Genomic DNA, 20,406 nt, shown 5'->3' with positions numbered 1-20,406 from the left:
CATTCAGCTCCATTGTATTGTAGTGACGGGAGACATTTCTGGAAGGATATATAGCACTCCGGGTAAAGGGGAATTTCTTATTTGAACTACCCCTTTTGCATCCAATTCAAATGCAAAGCTGCTATGGCAAGAACCCCATTAGTCCCAGAGCAATAACATCATTGTATATCATCAATGCTAAACTAAAGCACTCCAGTCCACAAGCGGCGCTGAGGATACTGACCTTCATTGAGGACTGGAAGTCCTCCCATAAGGCAGCAGGGACATGCTGGGGCAGTAGAAGCAACAGCTCCACGCAGCTCCTGTGAAGTCAACACACAGTCATTCATCAAGGCACAATTCAGGTCAAGGATGGGCACACAACAGACCTACATTTGTAACGATTCAAGAGAGAGAGAGAGAAAGCGAATATAGGAAACGCACTGATCTGGGGTCAGTGACCAGGAACACCTGTCTTCATAACCATATTTTTTTTTTTTATCTACTTTTATTTTTCTCCCATCCCAATTCAGTCGTTATGCCAAGTCGCCCCCCCCCCCCCCCCCCCCCCCCTCCGGGTTGTTGCGTGCATTTGCCCCCCACTTGCCGGTCTAGGGAGGGTTGAAGCCTATCACATGTCTCCTCCGATACATGTGGAGGCAGCCAGCCGCTTCTTTTCACCTGACAGCGAGGACTCTCATTGGGTGAGTGTAACGTGTGGGAGGATCACACTACCTCACCCAGATCTCTTCCTCGCTGAGCAGGTGCCCCGACCGACCTGTAGGAGTCGCTGTTTACAACGACCAGGACCCACCCCACCGGCTTCCCACCCGCTGACACTGCCAATAGACCTGTCTCAAACCCTGCCCCTTTTCTTGATCCTCCAATCACAGCTGTCGCTTACCTCTGACTTCCTCGTACAAACAGTTTCCTCATGTTACTCTCCGGCGAGGCATCTGAAGAGACCCAAGTTGATCGCAGACCCTCAGAACAGCGTGGATTATGTATTTCCAGTACCCAACGCTGAATCAATAAACGCGATCGATATTTGGAATGGACATCAGGAATTGGAATAATCTTCTTGGATAACATCTGATCTCAGGTAAGCAATTTATTTTACCAGTCTTGGGGTAATCGGATCTGTTTTGACCTATATATCAACGTGTCCCATATGTGTGTGTGTGGCTGTGAGTGTGTGCTCGCTGATCAGGAAATGAGAATATATTTTTCAGATCGCTTCTATAGCGTCCAAAAGTACACATATACTATCGATAATCTAGCATTTATTTGAAAACGATTCATAAATAGGCCGAAAAATAACAACGTTTTTTGTGTATGCCAGAATATTCCAGTAAAGGGGCGATTATCACGGAATCTATATATTTTCCTGAAAAACGAGGGCTTTTCAAAATGCTATAAAACGGAAATGAACCGATTAAAAAAACAATCCGTCTCGACAATGTTGACTGCAAACAAGTCATTGATAAACGACACATAGCCATAATTTAAGACGGAGATTATGCGTTTAGAGCGCTATCATTGAAGTGGGTGGTGGCATCCAACGATAAATAGTGCACGCCACGATGGCAATCAAAGTGTTAACCGCTAGCGGCCAATAACGAGTAGCGCAGAAAGTGTTCATGGATGTTTTGCTGGCGGCTAACGGAGATGTAAAAAAAAAATTTAAAACACACCGATGTCCTTACATAAGACACCAAAAATAGACACTGGTCCTCACTAGAGAATCCTACATTATGCACACATGCCATCTAAAAACATGTCTAATAAGAACATCATTTATATATATGTTTCCTATTCTAACACAAAATCGAGATCACTTCATCTGTTAAAACAGAAGAGTATGTTGTTGGTAGGATGAGAACGAGAGAAGGTGCCTCAAAATCAGTTCTCACTTACGCTCCGCAAAAGGCATAAGACGCTTCTGAATTTAAGGGACATTTATCAGACACTTAAGAAAATGCTCATTCCACAAACATCATCGTAGTTAGGGCTGGGCATTGTCTGAAAATATTTGATACCGGTGCCAATACAGAGACCTGGGATTCGATAGATACCAAACTCGATAGTATTGAAGCAATTCGATCGATTGCCATGAAAGTATCGGATTTCAATACCCAGCTTTAAGGCATAACAAAAATATTGTTTGGTTCCTGTTGGTTGTCAGTTAAGGCCATGGGTAGGTAGGGAATTTATTAAATTTTTTCCCATGGCAACTATGGATAATAATAATAATAATAATAATAATAATAATAATAATAATAATAATAATAATAATAATAATAATAATAATAATAATAATAATAATAATAATAATAATAATAATAATAATGGCTTGGATTTATATAGCGCTCTTCATGACACCCAGAGCGCTTCACAGAGTCCATTATTCGTTCATACACAGTCATCCCGGTGGTGGTAAGCTACAATTGCAGCCAGAGCTGCCCTGAGGCAGACTCACGGATAGGGAATTTCTTTATTTAATTCAAATGTTCACAACAACATGGATGCATGTACTCTGCCAGCATGTTTAATATCCATAATACTAAAGGTTTGACTAAGATTTGTATGAAACTTATATATGTGCAATTTTTTTTTAATATATATTTTTTTTAACTCATAAAATAAATTGGGTCGTAGTATCTTATATAGGTGCTACTCACTAGGGGTGGGACGATACATCGATCCAGATCGATACATCGATGTAATTATCAACGATCGAATCGGATCGATGCAATGTAATAAGATCGATTCATATCGATACTTTATTTTGAAAATCCTGTGGCGAGTCTCATATCCGCCCAAGAACAACAGCAGTAGCTCCGTGTGTGTAGATGTTACAGCTCTGTGTGTAGACGTTACAGCATAGCATTCTCCCTTTCTGTGTGTGTGTGTGTGTGTAGACGTTACAGCATAGCATTCTCCCTTTCTGTGTGTGTGTGTGTGTGTAGACGTTACAGCATAGCATTCTCCCTTTCTGTGTGTGTGTGTAGACGTTACAGCATAGCATTCTCCCTTTCTGTGTGTGTTTGTAGACGTTACAGCATAGCATTCTCCCTTTCTGTGTGTGTGTGTGTGTGTGTCTCGCTTTGGAAAGACCAGAATGAGGTCAGAGGAGTTTGATGTTTTTGTTATTTAAACAATATAATACATAATAAATGTAGGCCTATACATGATCATGCAACATCAACAAATTGTTATAGGCACGGTTTGGGAGAGGGAGGTAGGGAGGGGTTTTAGGCTGTGAGTTTTGAGTTCCAAAAAATGGAGCTTAAAGTTTACTGTAAAGCTCAATATATAAAAACGTGGCACTTTACAGTGAACAGGAGGTCTATTTGTATTAAAAACAATAGATTGATTTTCCTTTGATGTCTGGAAGAGCTCAAAAATACAAATGTCAAAATGATATTTTCGTTACCTTTTTTTTGTTGATCTAAATGTGACTGATTGTGTTAAATGGGCATATGATATCATCTCATATTATCGATTGCAGGCACCTGAATCTAATCGTATCTCGTATTGTATCGTGAGAGACTTTGTGATATCGACAAATATCGTATCGTTGTCCAAAGAATCGATATCGTATCGTATCGTGATGAAACTGGTGATTCCCACCCCTACTACTCACAGTGCTAACTTTTCAAGTAGGAGTGGCACATCTGCACATTCGGAGGAGAGACAGGAGGTGGCCTTAGCAAAGCTGAGTATGGCCACAGTGTACACCTCCAGCAAAGGCAGTGGGTCTTCATCAGGCTTCCAACGCCCAGCATGCTCCACAAGGACCTACAAATAAACACAATAAAACACCACAGTTAAGCTAAGGGATACACCGACCAATAAAACAATAATACATCTTCAGTTATGGATGATAACCTATATTTACCAATATCTATATGATATAACGTTTCAAAAGCAAAGTAATCCAGTTGGATTGTTCAAATAAAATTTTGTTTCACTCATAAGTGGAAAAATACATTGGATGGATACTGTAAAATGGGGAGGGGGGGGGGGGGGGGGGGGGTCCTGTTTTTATTTCTGTTTCTGAAGTCCAATACATTTGAAATGCTGTTATGCGCATGCAAGTACACAAACTCAAAAATACACACGTCTGTGCAGCCTGACAGAGAAATAATCATCATCACTTGTTCACATCTGCCCACCCAGTTCTGCTCATCAGACCGATGGCGATACATAGAATAAATCACTATCATTATCAGCTGATACATGTTCAGCAATATATATCTGCCCAGTTTTACTCACTAGACCAATTAATAAAAATTCAGAAATCACAGATATTAGCCAATATCTGCATCCCTAGTTAGGCTACTCCATCAATTCATTCATTTTAACAGGTCTACTATGCAAAGAAGAGTTTGCTCAGAAAAAAGTTCAACTGACCTATCTCAAACCCCATCCCCACCCTATTTTATTGATCCTCCAATCACAAACTTCAGTTGTGATTGGAGGATCATGAAAAGAGGGCGGGGCTTGAGATTGGTCAGTTGAACTTATTTCGGAGCAAACTCTGCTTTGAGATTATTTTTTTTTATTATTTATTTTTCTTTAAATCATCCTTACTCTTGAGGTGAGTAAAATATGGCTAGTATATGGTTGCTGCGAATGCTAGCAGGAATTACGGTTGCTACCGCTGCCTAAGGTTTGCAAATAGTGAATAATGTAATCTACTGTTAGCTAGCGCTGTTTGCAAACCAACCAATCAGAATTGAGTTTAACACAAAGCTTAGGTAGCTATCCAATGTACTGTCACTGACAATCTGTCAGCAGCAGATTCAAGTAGCAAGTTGTGTAGTACTTCATCCCCAGTGCCCACCCTGAATTTTTTTTTATCTATGAATATCTTTGCTACAAAAACACTGAACTGGGTAATCCATTTGTGTATATTGTCATAATTATTCGTCCACTGACCTCGGTGTTGCCATAGGAAAGGATTTTGAGATTGCCAAACTAAGTGCAATACCGGCCTCATCCTGCCAGATGGCAGTGTCGCCCACCCTTTGAAACCTTATATCTAACTCTGTGTTACACTCGAATGTCTCCGGGCATTATATTTAGACAGAGCCAAGTAGGTCGCTTCATCCGACCAATTCGAAACGCATCTGGCACACTCGATCCATACATTTTGCCAAATTATGTTTGGATGGACACCAATACTGGAAATCGCGATCAGACAATTGGAATATTCTTTTTGGAATACCCCCGACCACAGGTAAGGACTATCTGACATCAATTTCAGCTTGATCCAACAATGTTTTAATATCGATCCAGCTGATCGGCTTCTGTAGTGTTCAACACAAATGCTGTTACTGCCTGGCCATCAAAGCATAAAAAAACGCCCCCCCCCCCCCCCCCCCCCCCTTTCATGCATTCATGATGAAACATAATACCTATTATATACATTTGATTGGAAATAGTAGCGTGTCCAGGCAAGAAACGCCAACGCTTATAGTATAATTCACGTTGCGCCCCATAAATAGCTTCCCAGGAATTATCCCGGATCACGTATGCACCACGTATGCGAACGTATGCATGAAAAAATTATCTCTTTTTGCATCTTGGACGAAAGAAAATCACTGTCAAATAGGGCTGGGCGATATGGCCTAAATATGATATCACGATATTTTCTGACCTTTCGGCGATACACGATACGCATCACGATGTTTTTCTTTTTTTCCCCAAACAATTCATTATGAGGCTTACCAAGACAGTATTTGAGTTTGCAAGCTAACATTAAAGACAAAATAAAATACCCATGCATTTAGCATTTTTATATTATATATTAGATTTAGATTATTGGATTATTAGATTATATATTGCATATATTTAGCAATGAGATATTATATGATTTAGATATGAAATATGATGAATTGAAAATGGGGGACCCTGATGTAAACAAGACGAAAGTCTTTCTCTGGTCTGCATCCTCCAGTCCACTGTTGACTGTTGTTGTATTGAGCTGTACTGTATTGTACCCATGCTGCAATCTGTTAATAACGTTTTCATTCATTCAGTCGGCAAACAGAATAATTTTGATTGACAGTCGCGTCTGCCAATTACGTCACATCGCTTGCACCCGCCCTGCTGTTCTTAGCACCAATCGGCAAGCGCGTATTCATTTTTTACTTCCGCCATTGGAGAGCTCAATGACAACAACAATGGCAGCGGTAGCTCGCCGCGGCCGACGTTTAGCTTTTAGCTCCACAGAATGACTAAACGACTGGAGGCATAATGATTTTACTGCAACGGATGTTATAATAAAAGCCTTTCCATACATCTGTCTGATTGAAAACGTTATTAACAGACCGCAGAATGGGCACAACTGAGTCAGCACGGGCTGAGATATGAACGACTAATGCTTGCTATATCTAGGTCGACCTCGGTCGTTGCTATGTAAATACGCTGAAAGTGTAACTATATAACGTTAATGCCACAAAACGAATGCCTTTGTTATCATAAGTAGTAACTTTTGATGCAGTAGTGTGTGTGTGGGGCGGCGCTGTTCAAAAGTGTCAACGTGTGGACCAGATTGACGCGACACAAGCCTCTTGGGCAAAACATCACGATATCCACGATACGTTTAAAAAGTGTATCGTTAATTAACTGTACCCGATATTTATATAATATCGTCATATCGCCCAGCCCTACTGTCAAATAACCATAGTATTGTCCCCATAGTGACGCAGTAAAGAATATGTTATGGGAACGTGGCACGTTAGCCACAAGGGCCAGAATAATCCCTGGCGCTAATTGAGTTAAGGAACATGCCAACATTTGTTTGCCAATACCAATTTCCTCTCTGTGCGTTCAAGTTCAAGTTCAAGTTCTTTAATAGTTGTCATACAGAAGTACAGAATACTTTCATACAAAATGCTTCTTACTGTTACGCTCCAGAGACTGTGCTAGACAAGATAGTATCAAATAACATAATAACATAATATAGCATGAATTTAGAAGAAGAAAATGAGGTCACAGTGTTCGGTATAGACATATGTACAATGTTCTGAGTTACCATATAATATACAATACACAATACTATGCAGTGTACTAATGTACAGTACTATCTAGTGCAAAGCAGAAATGGGATGAGGTACAATTTTAGGTACAATTTACAGTAAGGTGTACGAGTTGTAGTGCAATCCTTCATCCATAAATATAAAGTGTGGGGAGTGGGTGCTACAGTGTGTTTGTTTAAAGTGGGTGTGTGCTATAAAGTGTGTGGAGTGGGTGCTACAGTGTGTTTGTTTAAAGTGAGTGTGTGCGTGTGGATGTGTGTGCTATGTGTGTTTGGTGGTTGTTGTTGTGTAGTGTTCATTCATTGTTCGTTTAGCAGCCTGATGGCCTGGGGATAGAAGCTACTTCTGAGTCTTTCTGTGCTCGCCTTGAGACTCCTGTATCGCTTGCCTGACGGCAGCAGTTCAAAGAGGCAGTTGTTCGGGTGGCTCGAGTCCTTAATAATTCTCTTAGCCTTCCCCTTGCAACGCTTGTAGTAAATGTTCTGGAGGGTGGGGAGCCCCCCTCCAATTGTGCGTTCGGCTGAACGTGTCACTCTTTGTAGTCTGCTTTGGTCTTTTGCAGTGCTATTCCCAAACCAGGAGGTGATGTTGCCAGTCAAGATGCTCTCTATTGTACATGAGTAGAAGTTCTTAAGGATCTTCTGGCTGACTTGGAACTTCCTTAGGCGCCTGAGGAAGTAGAGGCGTTGTCGTGCCTTCTTCACCACACTGTTAATGTGTGTGGTCCATGTCAAGTCCTCGGATATGTAGGCTCCGAGGTACTTGAAGCTGTTGACTCTCTCAACCGGTGCCCCGTCGATGCTGAGGGGGCTGTAGTCCTTGACCCCCGACCTCCTGAAGTCCACAATCATCTCCTTTGTTTTGCTGACGTTCAGGGAGAGGCTGTTTTCCTGGCACCATCCCGCCAGGACCTTGACCTCTTCCAGGTAGGCCCTCTCGTCGTTGGCAGAGATCAGGCCCACCACCACTGTGTCGTCAGCAAATTTGACGATTGTATTGCTACTCCGCTGAGCCACACAGTCGTGTGTGTACAGGGAGTAGAGGAGGGGACTCAGAACACAGCCCTGGGGGGCCCCTATGTTGAGGGTGATGGATGAGGAGGTGCAGTTGCCTGCTCTCACCACCTGGGGTCTGCCAGTCAGGAAGTCCAAGACCCACTGGCAGAGGTCATAGCCCAAGCCCAGGTCCCTGAGCTTGGCTATGAGTATGGAGGGGACTATGGTATTGAATGCCGAGCTGTAGTCGATGAATAGCATTCTCACATAGTTCCCCTGCCTCTTGTCCAGGTGTGATGCTGCTGTGTGCAGCACATGGGATATGGCGTCCTCCGTGGACCTGTTGGGGCGGTATGCAAATTGCAGGGGGTCCATGTTGATGGGGAGGGAGGAGCAGATGTAGCCCTTTACTAGCTTCTCGAAGCACTTCATGGCTATGGAGGTGAGAGCTACAGGGCGGTAGTCGTTGAGGCAAGCAGGCTTGGATTTTTTGGGTACAGGGATAATAGTGGACTTCTTCAGGCAGGTGGGGATGACAGCCTGTTCTAAGGACAGGTTAAATATGTCAGTGAATACTGGGGCCAGTTGGTCGGCACAGACTTTTAGGACGCGGCCGGGGATGCCGTCTGGACCTGCTGCCTTCCTGATATTCACTTTTTTAAAGGTCCGCCTCACCTCATGCTCTGTTACCCTGAACACTGCGCCTCCATCAGCAGCCGACCCCCCCCCCCCCCATTGCCGAGGCTTGTGAGCTGGTGTTGTTATTACCAGCATCAAACCTCGCATAGAAGGTATTGAGGTCATTTGCTAAGGAGATGTCACTGTTCAGTTTGAGGGAGGCGCCTTTGTAGTCTGTCATCGTTTTGAGCCCCTGCCACATAGCTCTAGAGTCAGCTTGTTCAAACTGGAGTTCAATTTTATCCCTGTAGCGTCGTTTGGCCTCTGACACAGTCCTCCTTACGTTGTATCGCGCCACCTTGTGGTCATTCATGTTGCCTGCCTCTAGGCCGTCGTTGTATGCTTTGGTGCGCTCTCTCAGAGCTTCACGGACGGATTTGTCTACCCAGGGTTTTTGATTTGGGTAAACTTTCATTTTGGTAGTGGGGATTGTTTCTTTCACCCTAGTACAAACATAGTCCAGCACTGTCTCCGTGTAGGCATTAATGTTATCTGTGTCGCGGAACACATTCCAGTCTGTGTTGTGAAACACTGACCGGATCGTATCCTCTGACGTCACATCCCATTTCTGCACCTCTCGCGAGACTACGGGAGTACTTTTAATTTTCTGTCTGTACTTCGGTGTAAGAAAAATTGATGCGTGATCTGACTTACCGAAGCCACTATCAGAATGAGCCTTGTAGCCACCTTTAAATTGCGTGTAACAGTGATCTAGGATGTTACCGCCTCTGGTGTTGCAAGTCACATGCTGATAGAAGTCGGGCAATACCTTTCTCAGATTGGCGCTATTGAAATCTCCCAGAACTAAAATGGCGGCGTTAACATTCGCCTCTTGGATTCTGTTTACCTCGTCGTGTAGTCTGGAGAGCGCAACCTTGTTGCTGGCTTCAGCTTGCGGTGGAATATACACTCCGACCAGGACGATCGCCGTTAACTCCCTCGGGAGGAAGAAAGGACGACACTTGATGGTTATATATTCCAGTTCTGGGGAGCAGTGGTTGGATAGTTCCTTCACGTTCGTTGGGTCACTCCAATTTTTGTTAAACATGAAGGCAATACCCCCTCCACGTTGTTTACCGGACTCTGATGATGACCGATCCTTTCTATGGATAAAGAAGTGATCCGCTGGTTGAATCGCGTGATCTGGAACCTCCGGCGTCAGCCATGTTTCGGTGAAGCAAAGGACATTGCAGTCCCTAACGTCTCTTTGATATTGAATCCTTGCTCGGATGTCATCCAGTTTATTGTCTATTGATTGTACATTGGCTAGCAATATACTGGGAAGTGGTGTACGATGGCGTCTGGATCTCAGCCTGTTTCGGATCCCAGCCCTCTTTCCTCGTCGTCTTTTCCTGGGCTCTGGGAACAAAGGGTCTGGTCCTAATCTCCGGAGGATTTCTTCAGGCCATTGATGTGGTTCGGAAAGCTGATCCAGCGAGTAATCCAGTTGGTAAGTTTCCCGTAATCCAATGTCTATGAGTGACTGACGGTCATATACATTAAATGCACCAACAGTTGGTACGCACAAAACTCTAAAAACTATAAATATTAACAAAAGTAAACACAGTCTCGACGGAGCGAACAGAGAGGCAGCCGAACGGGGCGGCGCCATCATCACTATAAAGCTATTCAGCTGCACACTAGCCTAGCTTAACACAATTAATGGAAGCGGATGCGTAGCGGCTAGCCTAGCTAAAACTCTGGGAGAGGGGTTAGTTGGCCAACATAATAAGATTCAAGCACAGTGATTTCCAGTTATCACATTTTTTAAATCTGCCCGTCACTGTCCTGTAGCAATGATAGATAGTCAACTGTCTTTATCTCAAAGAGCCCAATTCATACTCTTCAAAGATGTTGTGTGTCCTTGGGCTGCTGAACAAACATGCTATTTATGTAGCCAACTACATTTGAGTTTCCAGTTTTCAGCTACTTTTGGTTGTGGTAAAAGTTAGATACATGTCTCACTTAAATTTCACCATTCATTTTCAAGCTTTTCACTCAGAGAAGTGAAGTAGACCATTTCATTTTTCCAAAGTATTGTAAAACTGAAGTGCTGTCACTTTAGCCTCCTACAGCAATTATCGGCATTACCAGGTGCAATTTCTATTGATTTAACCAAGGCTTTTTCTAAACTTTGGCCATTCCCCTGGCTCTTTTATGTGTTTATCACATTTATACTGGTCAAGGATGACCGACAGAAACAGGCTGAAAGGGTTCAGATGGGGGGGGAAGACACTCTGGGAAAGGCACGGCTGCAGTCGGGATTCGAACTCGCTAAGCCCCAGATCCGTGACGAGCACGGTTGTCCACGGCGCTGAAATAGCGCTTGCGGTACGTGGTGAACTACTGGAGCTCCCCTAACCAAGGCTTTTTAATTGTTTGACCACCATCATCTTCTTGATAAACTTTATGCTATTGGTGCTTTTCAACAGGCATTATTTAGCTTTAATTCTTATCTTCATAACTGTCATCAGTGTTTATTTTCATCACAAATCAATCACAGTATTTAACTGTTGAAAAGGATATACCACAAGGATCTATTTTAGGACCTTTTCTCCATTATTAATTATCTTGCATAAAAGTGTTCTAATTGCTTTGTTCAGTTATATGCAGATGACGCGGTTATATACACATCCGATTCCACTCTGCAATTAAAATGTTCCTTTGTAAAAATGTTAGATATATTATTATTATTAAAAAAACTTATCTTTTTTCCTCCTTTTTCCGTTTTTCTCCCCTCCCAATGTTAGTCGTTATGCCAATTCCGAATCCCCCTCCCGCGTGTATGCCTTCTACGACGGAACTGCGTTTCCGCGTTCGAGTTTTGCGCTCTGATTGGCCAGGTCATGTGACATGTGCGTGCGCCAATCGTGGGACAGCAAGTTCTGCGCCTATTTCCGGGTCTAACAGCCTGCAAACTACCTGGCGTTCTATCGCCATGCTCTAAGACAAACTCTAACCTTAACCAACTTCGAAAGAGTGCCTAAGCTTAACCGTCGGAATCAGGGCAGGCGTTCTATCGCCATGCTCTAAGACAAACTCTAACCTTAACCAACTTCGAACGAGCGCCTAAGCTTAACCAGTGTAGAAACTTGCGGTCCCACGATTGGGCGTACATGTCACATGACCAGAAATGACCTGGCCAATCAGAAACGCAGTTCTGTTGTAGACGGCATTCAGGCTTCCTGGTCGCTGCGCACTCTACCCCCTACAGTCGGTCTGGGAGGGGGGAGACTATCACATGCTTCCTCTGACACATGTGTACCCAGCCCACCACTTCTTTTCACCTGGCAGCGCGGACTCTCACCGAGAGAGTGTAACGTGTGGAAGGTCACACTACCTCCCTTAGATCCTTCCCTCGCTGTGCAGGCGCCCCGACCGAACTGTAGGAGTCGCTGTCCACATAGACCCAGACCCACCCACCGGCTTCCCTCCCGCTGACTCTGCCAAACGATCCAGTATGATGGCCGGCCAATCCGGAAGCAACGCTGACAGCTGGATTCGATACCAGTGTCTCTTGCGTTGGTGACGAGCGCATTGTCCACTGCGCCACCCAGCTGCCCGATATATTATTTTTTAAATAACAATCTCATAAAACAAGCAGAAGTCTTGTAGTATGTTGTTTGGTACTAGATATAATCTTAATGATTCATCTACTGAGTTGGCTATACATTTTTACTGATGGTCTCAACTTAATAAAGTTGATATACATTTAAATACTTGGGACTTTGGATTGATTGTGAATAAAATGTTAGGCCTCAAGAGATGTAGGCCTAGTAGGTGTGGTTTGGGATGGTGGGAGTGGGAGAGCCCTTACATGTATGTCATAATGTGTGTATGTCCTTTTAGATGTTACTATGTTGATTATTTTGTATTGTTGGATTGCTAAATTAATTATTATTATTATTAAGTATGTTTCGTTTTTTTGTATGTTTAAATGTTAGTTAACTTCCATGTTTTGTGCCCGAGGACCCCCTTGAAAACGAGATGGCACATCTCAAGGGGTTTATCCTCCAAAATTAAACTTTTAAATAAAAAATGTAGTTGAACCATTAGGATTGAAATTACACTAAATTGTATTTTCTTTAGTGTAGAGAAAATAAACACAAAACTAGTATCCTTTGTACATTCTGATAAACACAAAACTACTATAATTTTTACATTATGATAAACACAAAGGTTGGGTTTTTCTACCATAGACAAGAAAATATGACCCTAGCTAATAGGGCTGAGATGTGAAGAACACCGCCCAATATAGCCTACCATTTTGGCATCAATAATGGCTATACGGCATTGCACAGTATGAGAAGTTCAAAGAGCATTCAAATAGGATCTGAAGACATCTATTAGCTCATAGAGCATTTATTTTATTTTCAAGAGAAATACATAATTGCACGGTCTGGTTTTATTTAGAGAATCAAATGGCATGTAATAATTATTTAAAAAATGGTTTGCATCATGAAATGTGTTCAACATAGTAAGTTGTTGGAGAAGCGGTGTTGCATTTCAAGCACTGGAGCTGGTATGGATATAGAGACCTATCTTCAGCAATATCCAGCTGCAGCCTATTTTATACGGTCCGTCAAGTAATATCTACTGTTCTTTTTACCTGTACTTTTGAGTTAGCCTAATAATATTGTAATTCTATTATTCGGCTATAAAACATTTTGATGCAGATGGCTCTGAATTTATCATTTTTAACTATAAGATAGGAATGAAATATGAATAGGCCAATTATTAGGCTAATAAAAAATGCTCACAAAAGATAGAAAGCACTAGTAACCTAAAGCTATTGAGAATAAATCCTCTCCCTCCTCTTCTAATATCTCAATCATTGATCCAAAGGAAGCCATCATTACCCCCATAACCTAATCTAAAGACATAATTGAATAGATCCATTCATTCTTAATAACCTTTGCTGCATTACATCCTCATAACACAAATCGTCAACTTAAAGACAAAAAAAACGAATAGCATCCAGTGTCGTAAACATTTCTTGTTGGATACGTTGCCTAATAAATACAATCACTCAATACAATTAAAGTGAAGAGAAAACATGATCATTTCATTAGTGTTATTATTATTTCATCTTATATCGCCTATATATGGGTCATCTGGGGTGCTGGATTTTTTTTTTAAGTAAGTAACACATACAGTATGATATAGTCTGGCCTACGTGGTCAAAATAACGAAATGTGTCTAACGTTTCTGACACACTTTCCCTTTTCGATCACTCTCTCTCTCCCACTCGGCTGCAAACACCGAGGCTTGTTTATCATCTTATAGCTAGTTAGATCACCTACATGTGTAGTTTCTCTCCGGTGATGTGGGTCGCTTGATTAATTAGTGCATGAGGCCTCGGCTACCACCTTGTAAAAATCATTGATCTCTCCGCACAATGAGGCAGCTGAACAAAAGTACCCCATTTTATCCAGCTCACTCAAATCCAGCGAGTAGAGATGGAATGTTGTGGGACTCGGATCATGACATTTTCTTGGAACAAGTATGGGTAAATAATTAAATGCATTTCAATGCAACCATCCACTAAAATCTAGCTAGCTGTCCATTTGTGCAGCACAGCATGATCACTGGACAGGGGCTCCCTCCTGCATACCACTGTGCTAGCTGCAACATTCATCTTTAGCAGCAAGCTGGCCTGGAAAATACGAGTAATGCATTCACAGTGCGCATACCCCGAGGCGAACGCTTCTCCGAACAAAAGTCAGAGTTTGGTAATACTTGTGTTTTTGGTGATGAATATAACTGATAATGTGCTTAAAATCAAGGGGAAGTTTTTTTTCCATCTTGAAACGCCAGGCAGCTAGCTAGCAGCTAGCTACTTAGCTACATTGTTGTAGCAAAACGTACACGCGCATCCTCGGCCAGGAAGCGAGAGGGGCTGCAGGCTGCTGCTGTGATGAGGAGCAGGAGGAAAACATGCTTACCTGGCAGAACTCCTGGCAGAAATGCAAAGAGGCTTCCGACACCGATCCTGAGCTTTCTGTTAGTGTTGTGGTCAAATCCTGGAACCGTTCTCGGAGCGCCTCGATAGCTCTCCGTGTGTCATATTCCTTCTCTGTCTCTCCCTCCGCCATCTTCACAACAATCACGACCGCGTACGCACAGATGTTACGCTGCCAGACGCGCACACGCACGGACACGCAAGGAGGGGGAGGGGAGCGCAGTGAATGTGTTGCTCTACATTCTCTAATGTCAACAAAGCATCAATGACCTTACAATGACACATTACACCCAGCTAGAGCTGGGAGAGGAGGGCAGTGTAGTATGATTTAATTTCTGAATTCGATGAACTTCACGTAGAAAAAAATGCTGGCTGCTAGAATGGCTGGGAAATAACCTAGCAAGAGAGTTTATAATAATAATGAGGCCTTATAGGCCAATCGATCACTCACTCACACAAACAAACACACAACATATAATGCAATTTGAAGATGGGGGACCCTGATGTAAACATAACAAAAGTCTTTCTCTGGTCTGCATCCCCTTAACAATTGTATGTATTGAGCTGTACTGTACTGTACCCATTCTGCAATCTGTTAATAAAGTTTTCAATCAATCAAGAGACTGTCATGAAAAGGGAGAGACGGTGTGCACATGATTCATTTGAATGGCTTTTCAATTTTCAAATCCTTTATGTATCAATCAACATAGTAATGATGTATTTGCATATCACAGACATATGGCCAAAGACACAGAAAATAATAATTATGTCAACTGTTGATCACAACGATTTTATCAATACAAGAATGGGGGACCCTGATGTAAACAAGACGAAAGTCTTTCTCTGGTCTGCATCCCCTTAACAATTGTATGTATTGAGCTGTACTGTACTGTACCCATTCTGCAATCTGTTAATAAACTTTTCAATCAATCAATCAATCAATCAAGAATATTTATCTTTAAATATATGAGAGCTTATGCACATTATGACAGTTACAATTGGTTGCCAAGCTGAAGAGTGATGGGCAGCTTATTGCTTATGATGAATGCAGGTGCTGCAGTGACATGCTGTATGGTTCCTCACTGCTGTGCCATCCACTGGGATCTGAAAAAGGGATGCATGGGGCTGAAAATATTCACTATATATATATATATATATATATATGATTTGAAATGTATAAGTTACAGAAAATAAAAGAGGGAATATTAAGATATCCATTTAGTCATCATTCTAAAGTCACTATAATAATAATAATTGCAGTAAACAATAGTAATAAAGCATTATAAAATAAATAGTGGTCTAAAATAAGCTTTCAACAAAATAAATCTTGCCACTCAAACCAAATTTTTGCCGAGTGTCCAGCCAAATTTAGCTAAGTGCAGTACATAATCTGCTAACCAACCAGCGACTTTTATTTAGTCTGTAAACGATAGGGAATGGCTTTAGAAACATAGCTTTAGGTGCCAATTTATCCAGGATAGTTTGTGGGCCATTTTAAAGTCGACCTTTATAATGAGTTGAAGTACTGTACAAATAATTTCCAAGTAAAAAATACTTTTAAAGACAGAACAATGAGAACATATGAACAGCAGGTATACATTTCTCTGTATCTGATTTTATTTATTATTTAGTTTTTTTCTCTTTTCCATGCATCTGAGGCTCGTGACGCAGGTTTATTTTTTTTGTTTGTTTTGTTTGTTTGTTTATTGGTATCTACTAGCAATATTATTATTATTATTATTATTATTGTTATTATTATTACCGTTATTATTATTCATGGTCATATTATCATTATTATTATTATTGTTATCATAATTATGGTAATGATTATTATTATATGGTATGAAGCTGTAAGGTGCACTTGAGCTGACCATTATGTTAAAATAAATATGAAGTTTGGAAAGGGGCAGGAAACATATGTTTTCTTCATCCTGCTCCTTTTCGGCCATGCGTGTATCATGTAAAAACAAATGTACGAAACAAAATAAAATTAGTGAATGAATGAATAATTCACATTATGTTCTTCCTGTGCCCCAAGACAGTTCATTCAGTATTTACGAACACGCACCGGTCTCTCCTAAAGTTCATGTGTGTGATACTGATCATATAAGCGATATAAGTGATAATAAGTTTGTGTGAGCTCTTACATCCAAATTATGTTTATATTCTATATTGCTACTAGTGTCATGAGAATCAAGTGGACAATCTGGGAGTACTGGGGGGGGGGGGGGGGGGGGGTGTATTTTCCAAATATGGGTGACTTTCTATTTGCAAAGTTGTAGATCAAAGATAGCTGTATATGTGTACAACATTGCATGTCTAGTGGATTTACAGTGTTTGAGTTATGGCTTTTCAAAATTTGACATTTTGACCTTTAATTATAGCACCATCATCAGGCCAATGGGTGTGATATTTGTTGTGATGCAGTGGAACATGAATATCTATAATTGTGGAAAATTCCATGTCTATATCATGTACTATGTACTAACATTTTCTTTTAAGTTTTGGGATGGACTGACAAACCGACAGCCAGACAGATGGATTTATATACTGCTTGGTTGCTGCTATATTTTCATTCTCTTGTTGACTGACTGAGCTCTTGATGCAAGGACTAACACTAGACAACAGGTAAATATGAGTTCTAAACCATATTTGCTGTATTTGGGAGCTGTAGTAGGTTTGTTAATGGCAACGTTTGCAAGCATTGGAGTAAATGGCATATTTCCATCAAACTCTTTCAGAATGTAGGCCTACGTGAATGTAAATCTAATTGATATGGTCAAAACACACAGCTCTAAATCATTACCTGTACCTGTACTTACTTCAGTGCTGTATTGGGCCACACAGCATGTTGCCTCTGAGGTGATGTTCTTTGGGATGGTCATGGTCTTCTTGGACTTCAGAGGTGTTGGGTAGGCTCTGGAGAAGCAGCAGCCCATGCACTGGTAGATTGGCTTCTGCTCCCTCGAGAAGAGACTGTTCTTTCGCAGCGTGCATTCCCCACAGCGCTCTGGGAAGTAACAACAGGAGCGTTAGAACTATAGCATTTAGAACAATGGGACAAATATTGAGTGATGTTGCACAAAAGGATGAGATCTAAGTTGATCATGTTTTTTTATTTTATTTTTTATTTCTTTACTCCACGTGTTTCTGCACAGTTTACAAAGCTAATCACTAAATAATCACAGCTCACAGTTAGCAGAATCCATAGAATGTGGACACTTATAATGCTCCCCGATTGTATTTCACCATAGCCAGGGTGACCAGTACTGTACATAGTGTACCTTTGTTTCAAAGTAATAGAAGTAGGCTGCAGGCATGTGCACAAGTAGAAGTAGGGTACAAAGGAGGCTTGAGCCCCTGCCCCCCACTATATAGAAAGTGCCTTATTAAAAAGTGTTTATTAATGTTTTTTGTTGTTGTTATTGTTGTTATTTTTTTTGCACATATTCTAGTTTACCATCATCTACAATCTTAAAATGAGGCAGGATATCCATCAAAGTTGAGGAAAAAGCAAAAAGTCAAGGACCCGTGACTATACTTTGGATGTGCGTGAGTCTTTTCTACTAAGGATATCCATCAAAAACATGTATCCTATTTTAAAAAGAAGAAATAGAGTCATTCCTATAGGTACTTAAAGGGGCACGTCACCAAAAAACAATGCTGATTTATTTTGCACATAATCTCACACACATCCAAACTTCCTAAACAGTTTTCACACACATTAATTTAGTTTTAGAGTAATGTCATCGGGGACATTGAATCCTTGTGTTGTGTTAATTGCTCAATGAAATGATGGGAGCAGTCCCTATAAAGATGTGTGTGAGGAAATAAATCAACCCTTAAATTTGTATTTGTGCCCCCCCCCCCCCCCCACAAAAGCTTAGGTGCTTACTCTAAATACTTACCGTTTGAGGTATCACTATTGGCATACGAGTCCACAATGTAGAGGAGAAATGACAGGAGGAGAAGAGACGGTCCACTTGATCTGACTGAGCCCATCATGGTTGCAGCAATAACTGTGACAAGCAACAGAGAGGAGAAAACATGTTCAATGTCAGTGGAATGAAAAAAGAAAATCTGTGAAGTCATAGCATAGAGTAGAGGAGGAAGACGTTTTAAGATAATACTATATTGAGAGAAGGAATCACCTCTTCTCTGTGCCTCTGCGCTGTAAACTGTAAAGCCTTTTGCATGTGGACCACTACTGCTTCCATTGCCTTTTTATACCATCTTTCTCAGTCTACGTTCCTTCTGCTGGGATTAGACGAAAACCCTATCTACCGTATCAATGATCTCATTGACTCATTGGCCACTGGGTTATCTTCCTCTTCCTCATAATCCTTTGACTGCTAAAATTACTTGTGCACACACACACACACACACACACACACACACACACACACACACAAGGTCGGAAAATCAAAACACACTCATGTGTCTAATCCCTAGGACCAGATAAACTCGATGGCACACACACACACACAGAGACAAGGTCGTCGAATGAAATGGACGTTGTTCCTCTTATTAAAACGAATGAGAGACACTGTAATCCTCTGGGTCAGGGCTTCGTGACATGCATATGTGTATGTCAATGGAAGCTTATCCTAAATAGAAAACACAATACCAAATTTCCATCCATCCAGAGATACTAATTTAGAATTTGTTTGTATATATTCATGCAATCACATTACTGAGTCACATTACCCAGTAAAAGTATTGCTCTGTACATCACCTTAGTTTTAGGGATTTATAACATAGGCCTGAGGCTGAGTTACATGCATGGCGGTATTTGTATTGATACAATTATATATACTTACTTACTTACGCCCTTTACCCCATTTGGGGCATAGGCCGTCAACAAGGGTTCTCCATGCATCCCGATCCTGAGCCAACCTCTCAAGCTGGCCCCAGGTGTGTCCCATCTTCTTGGCATCATCTTCCAAGTCTCTGCGCCAGGTGTTCCGTGGTCGGCCTCAATGGTAGGCCGACAATTATATATACAATATAAAATATACAATTATTACATTTATTCAACTATACTCCTTTCTTCATTATAAAACTCACATTGCTTCAGAGGATGGATGAATGGATGGATATTTCCTTTTTATCAAATTGTGTCAGTCTGTCCTCCAAAATATGAAGGATGTATATGAATTCAGATTCAGAGTTTTATTTGCCACGAAGCAATTCAATCATACAGTTTTCATATACAAAATCATAAATAACGTTCTACCATGGGCAAAAGGAGCAGGAATAATAATAATTCTTATAGTTACCTGGCCCCTATTCCTAAACTAAACAAGTATTACTTGATGGTCGGCGTACAACCTAATTTACACAAAATAATAATTCATACCATTATTCAAAGAAAAAAACAATCCACAGATTAAACAAGAATTCTTTTTTAAATAATAATAATAAACAAGAAAATAAAATATCTCACTATTCAGATTCACATTTGAATTTCATACTGACTAAATATTCTTTTTTATAATTCTTTTTGAATTGACAAACACTATTACATCCCTTAAGCTCGCTATGGAGAGAATTCCACAACTTTATTCCAATAACTGAAGGATTGATTGATTGAAAACTTTATTAACAGATTGCAGAATGGGTACAATACAGTACAGCTCAATACACACAATTATTAAGGAGATGCAGACCAGAGAAAGTATTTTGTCTTGTTTACATCAGGGTCCCCCATTTTCAATTAATCATAACATTTATGACATAACAC

The 20,406-nt window shown here is 41.1% G+C and overlaps 2 protein-coding genes across 2 annotated transcripts in view; both read right to left on the bottom strand.

Annotated features, from left to right (window-relative positions):
• Positions 1 to 14,796, bottom strand: part of znf292a (zinc finger protein 292a) — a gene marked incomplete at its 5' end in the record, with an annotated part of 35,010 nt that extends 20,214 nt beyond the window's left edge. The window contains 3 exons of the mRNA XM_084310863.1: positions 224 to 302; positions 3,626 to 3,780; positions 14,647 to 14,796. Of these exons, the coding sequence (XP_084166989.1) occupies positions 224 to 302; positions 3,626 to 3,780; positions 14,647 to 14,796 (384 nt within the window). The remainder of the gene's footprint in view (positions 1 to 223; positions 303 to 3,625; positions 3,781 to 14,646) is intronic.
• Positions 14,797 to 15,274: 478 nt separating this feature from the next.
• cga (glycoprotein hormones, alpha polypeptide) lies at positions 15,275 to 18,665 on the bottom strand (the record flags this gene model as incomplete). The annotated part of the gene is made up of 3 exons (XM_084311189.1): positions 15,275 to 15,286; positions 17,486 to 17,673; positions 18,572 to 18,665. The coding sequence occupies 3 exons, from the start codon at positions 18,663 to 18,665 to the stop codon at positions 15,275 to 15,277; spliced, it is 294 nt and encodes a 97-aa protein (XP_084167315.1).
• Positions 18,666 to 20,406: the final 1,741 nt, after the last annotated feature.

This window comes from Notolepis coatsorum, assembly GCF_963971535.1.
Source record: "Notolepis coatsorum genome assembly, chromosome: 3".
NCBI lineage: Eukaryota > Metazoa > Chordata > Actinopteri > Aulopiformes > Paralepididae > Notolepis > Notolepis coatsorum.
The sequence above is the reverse complement of the archived record's forward strand: the minus strand, read 5'-3'. Positions and strand labels throughout refer to the sequence as shown.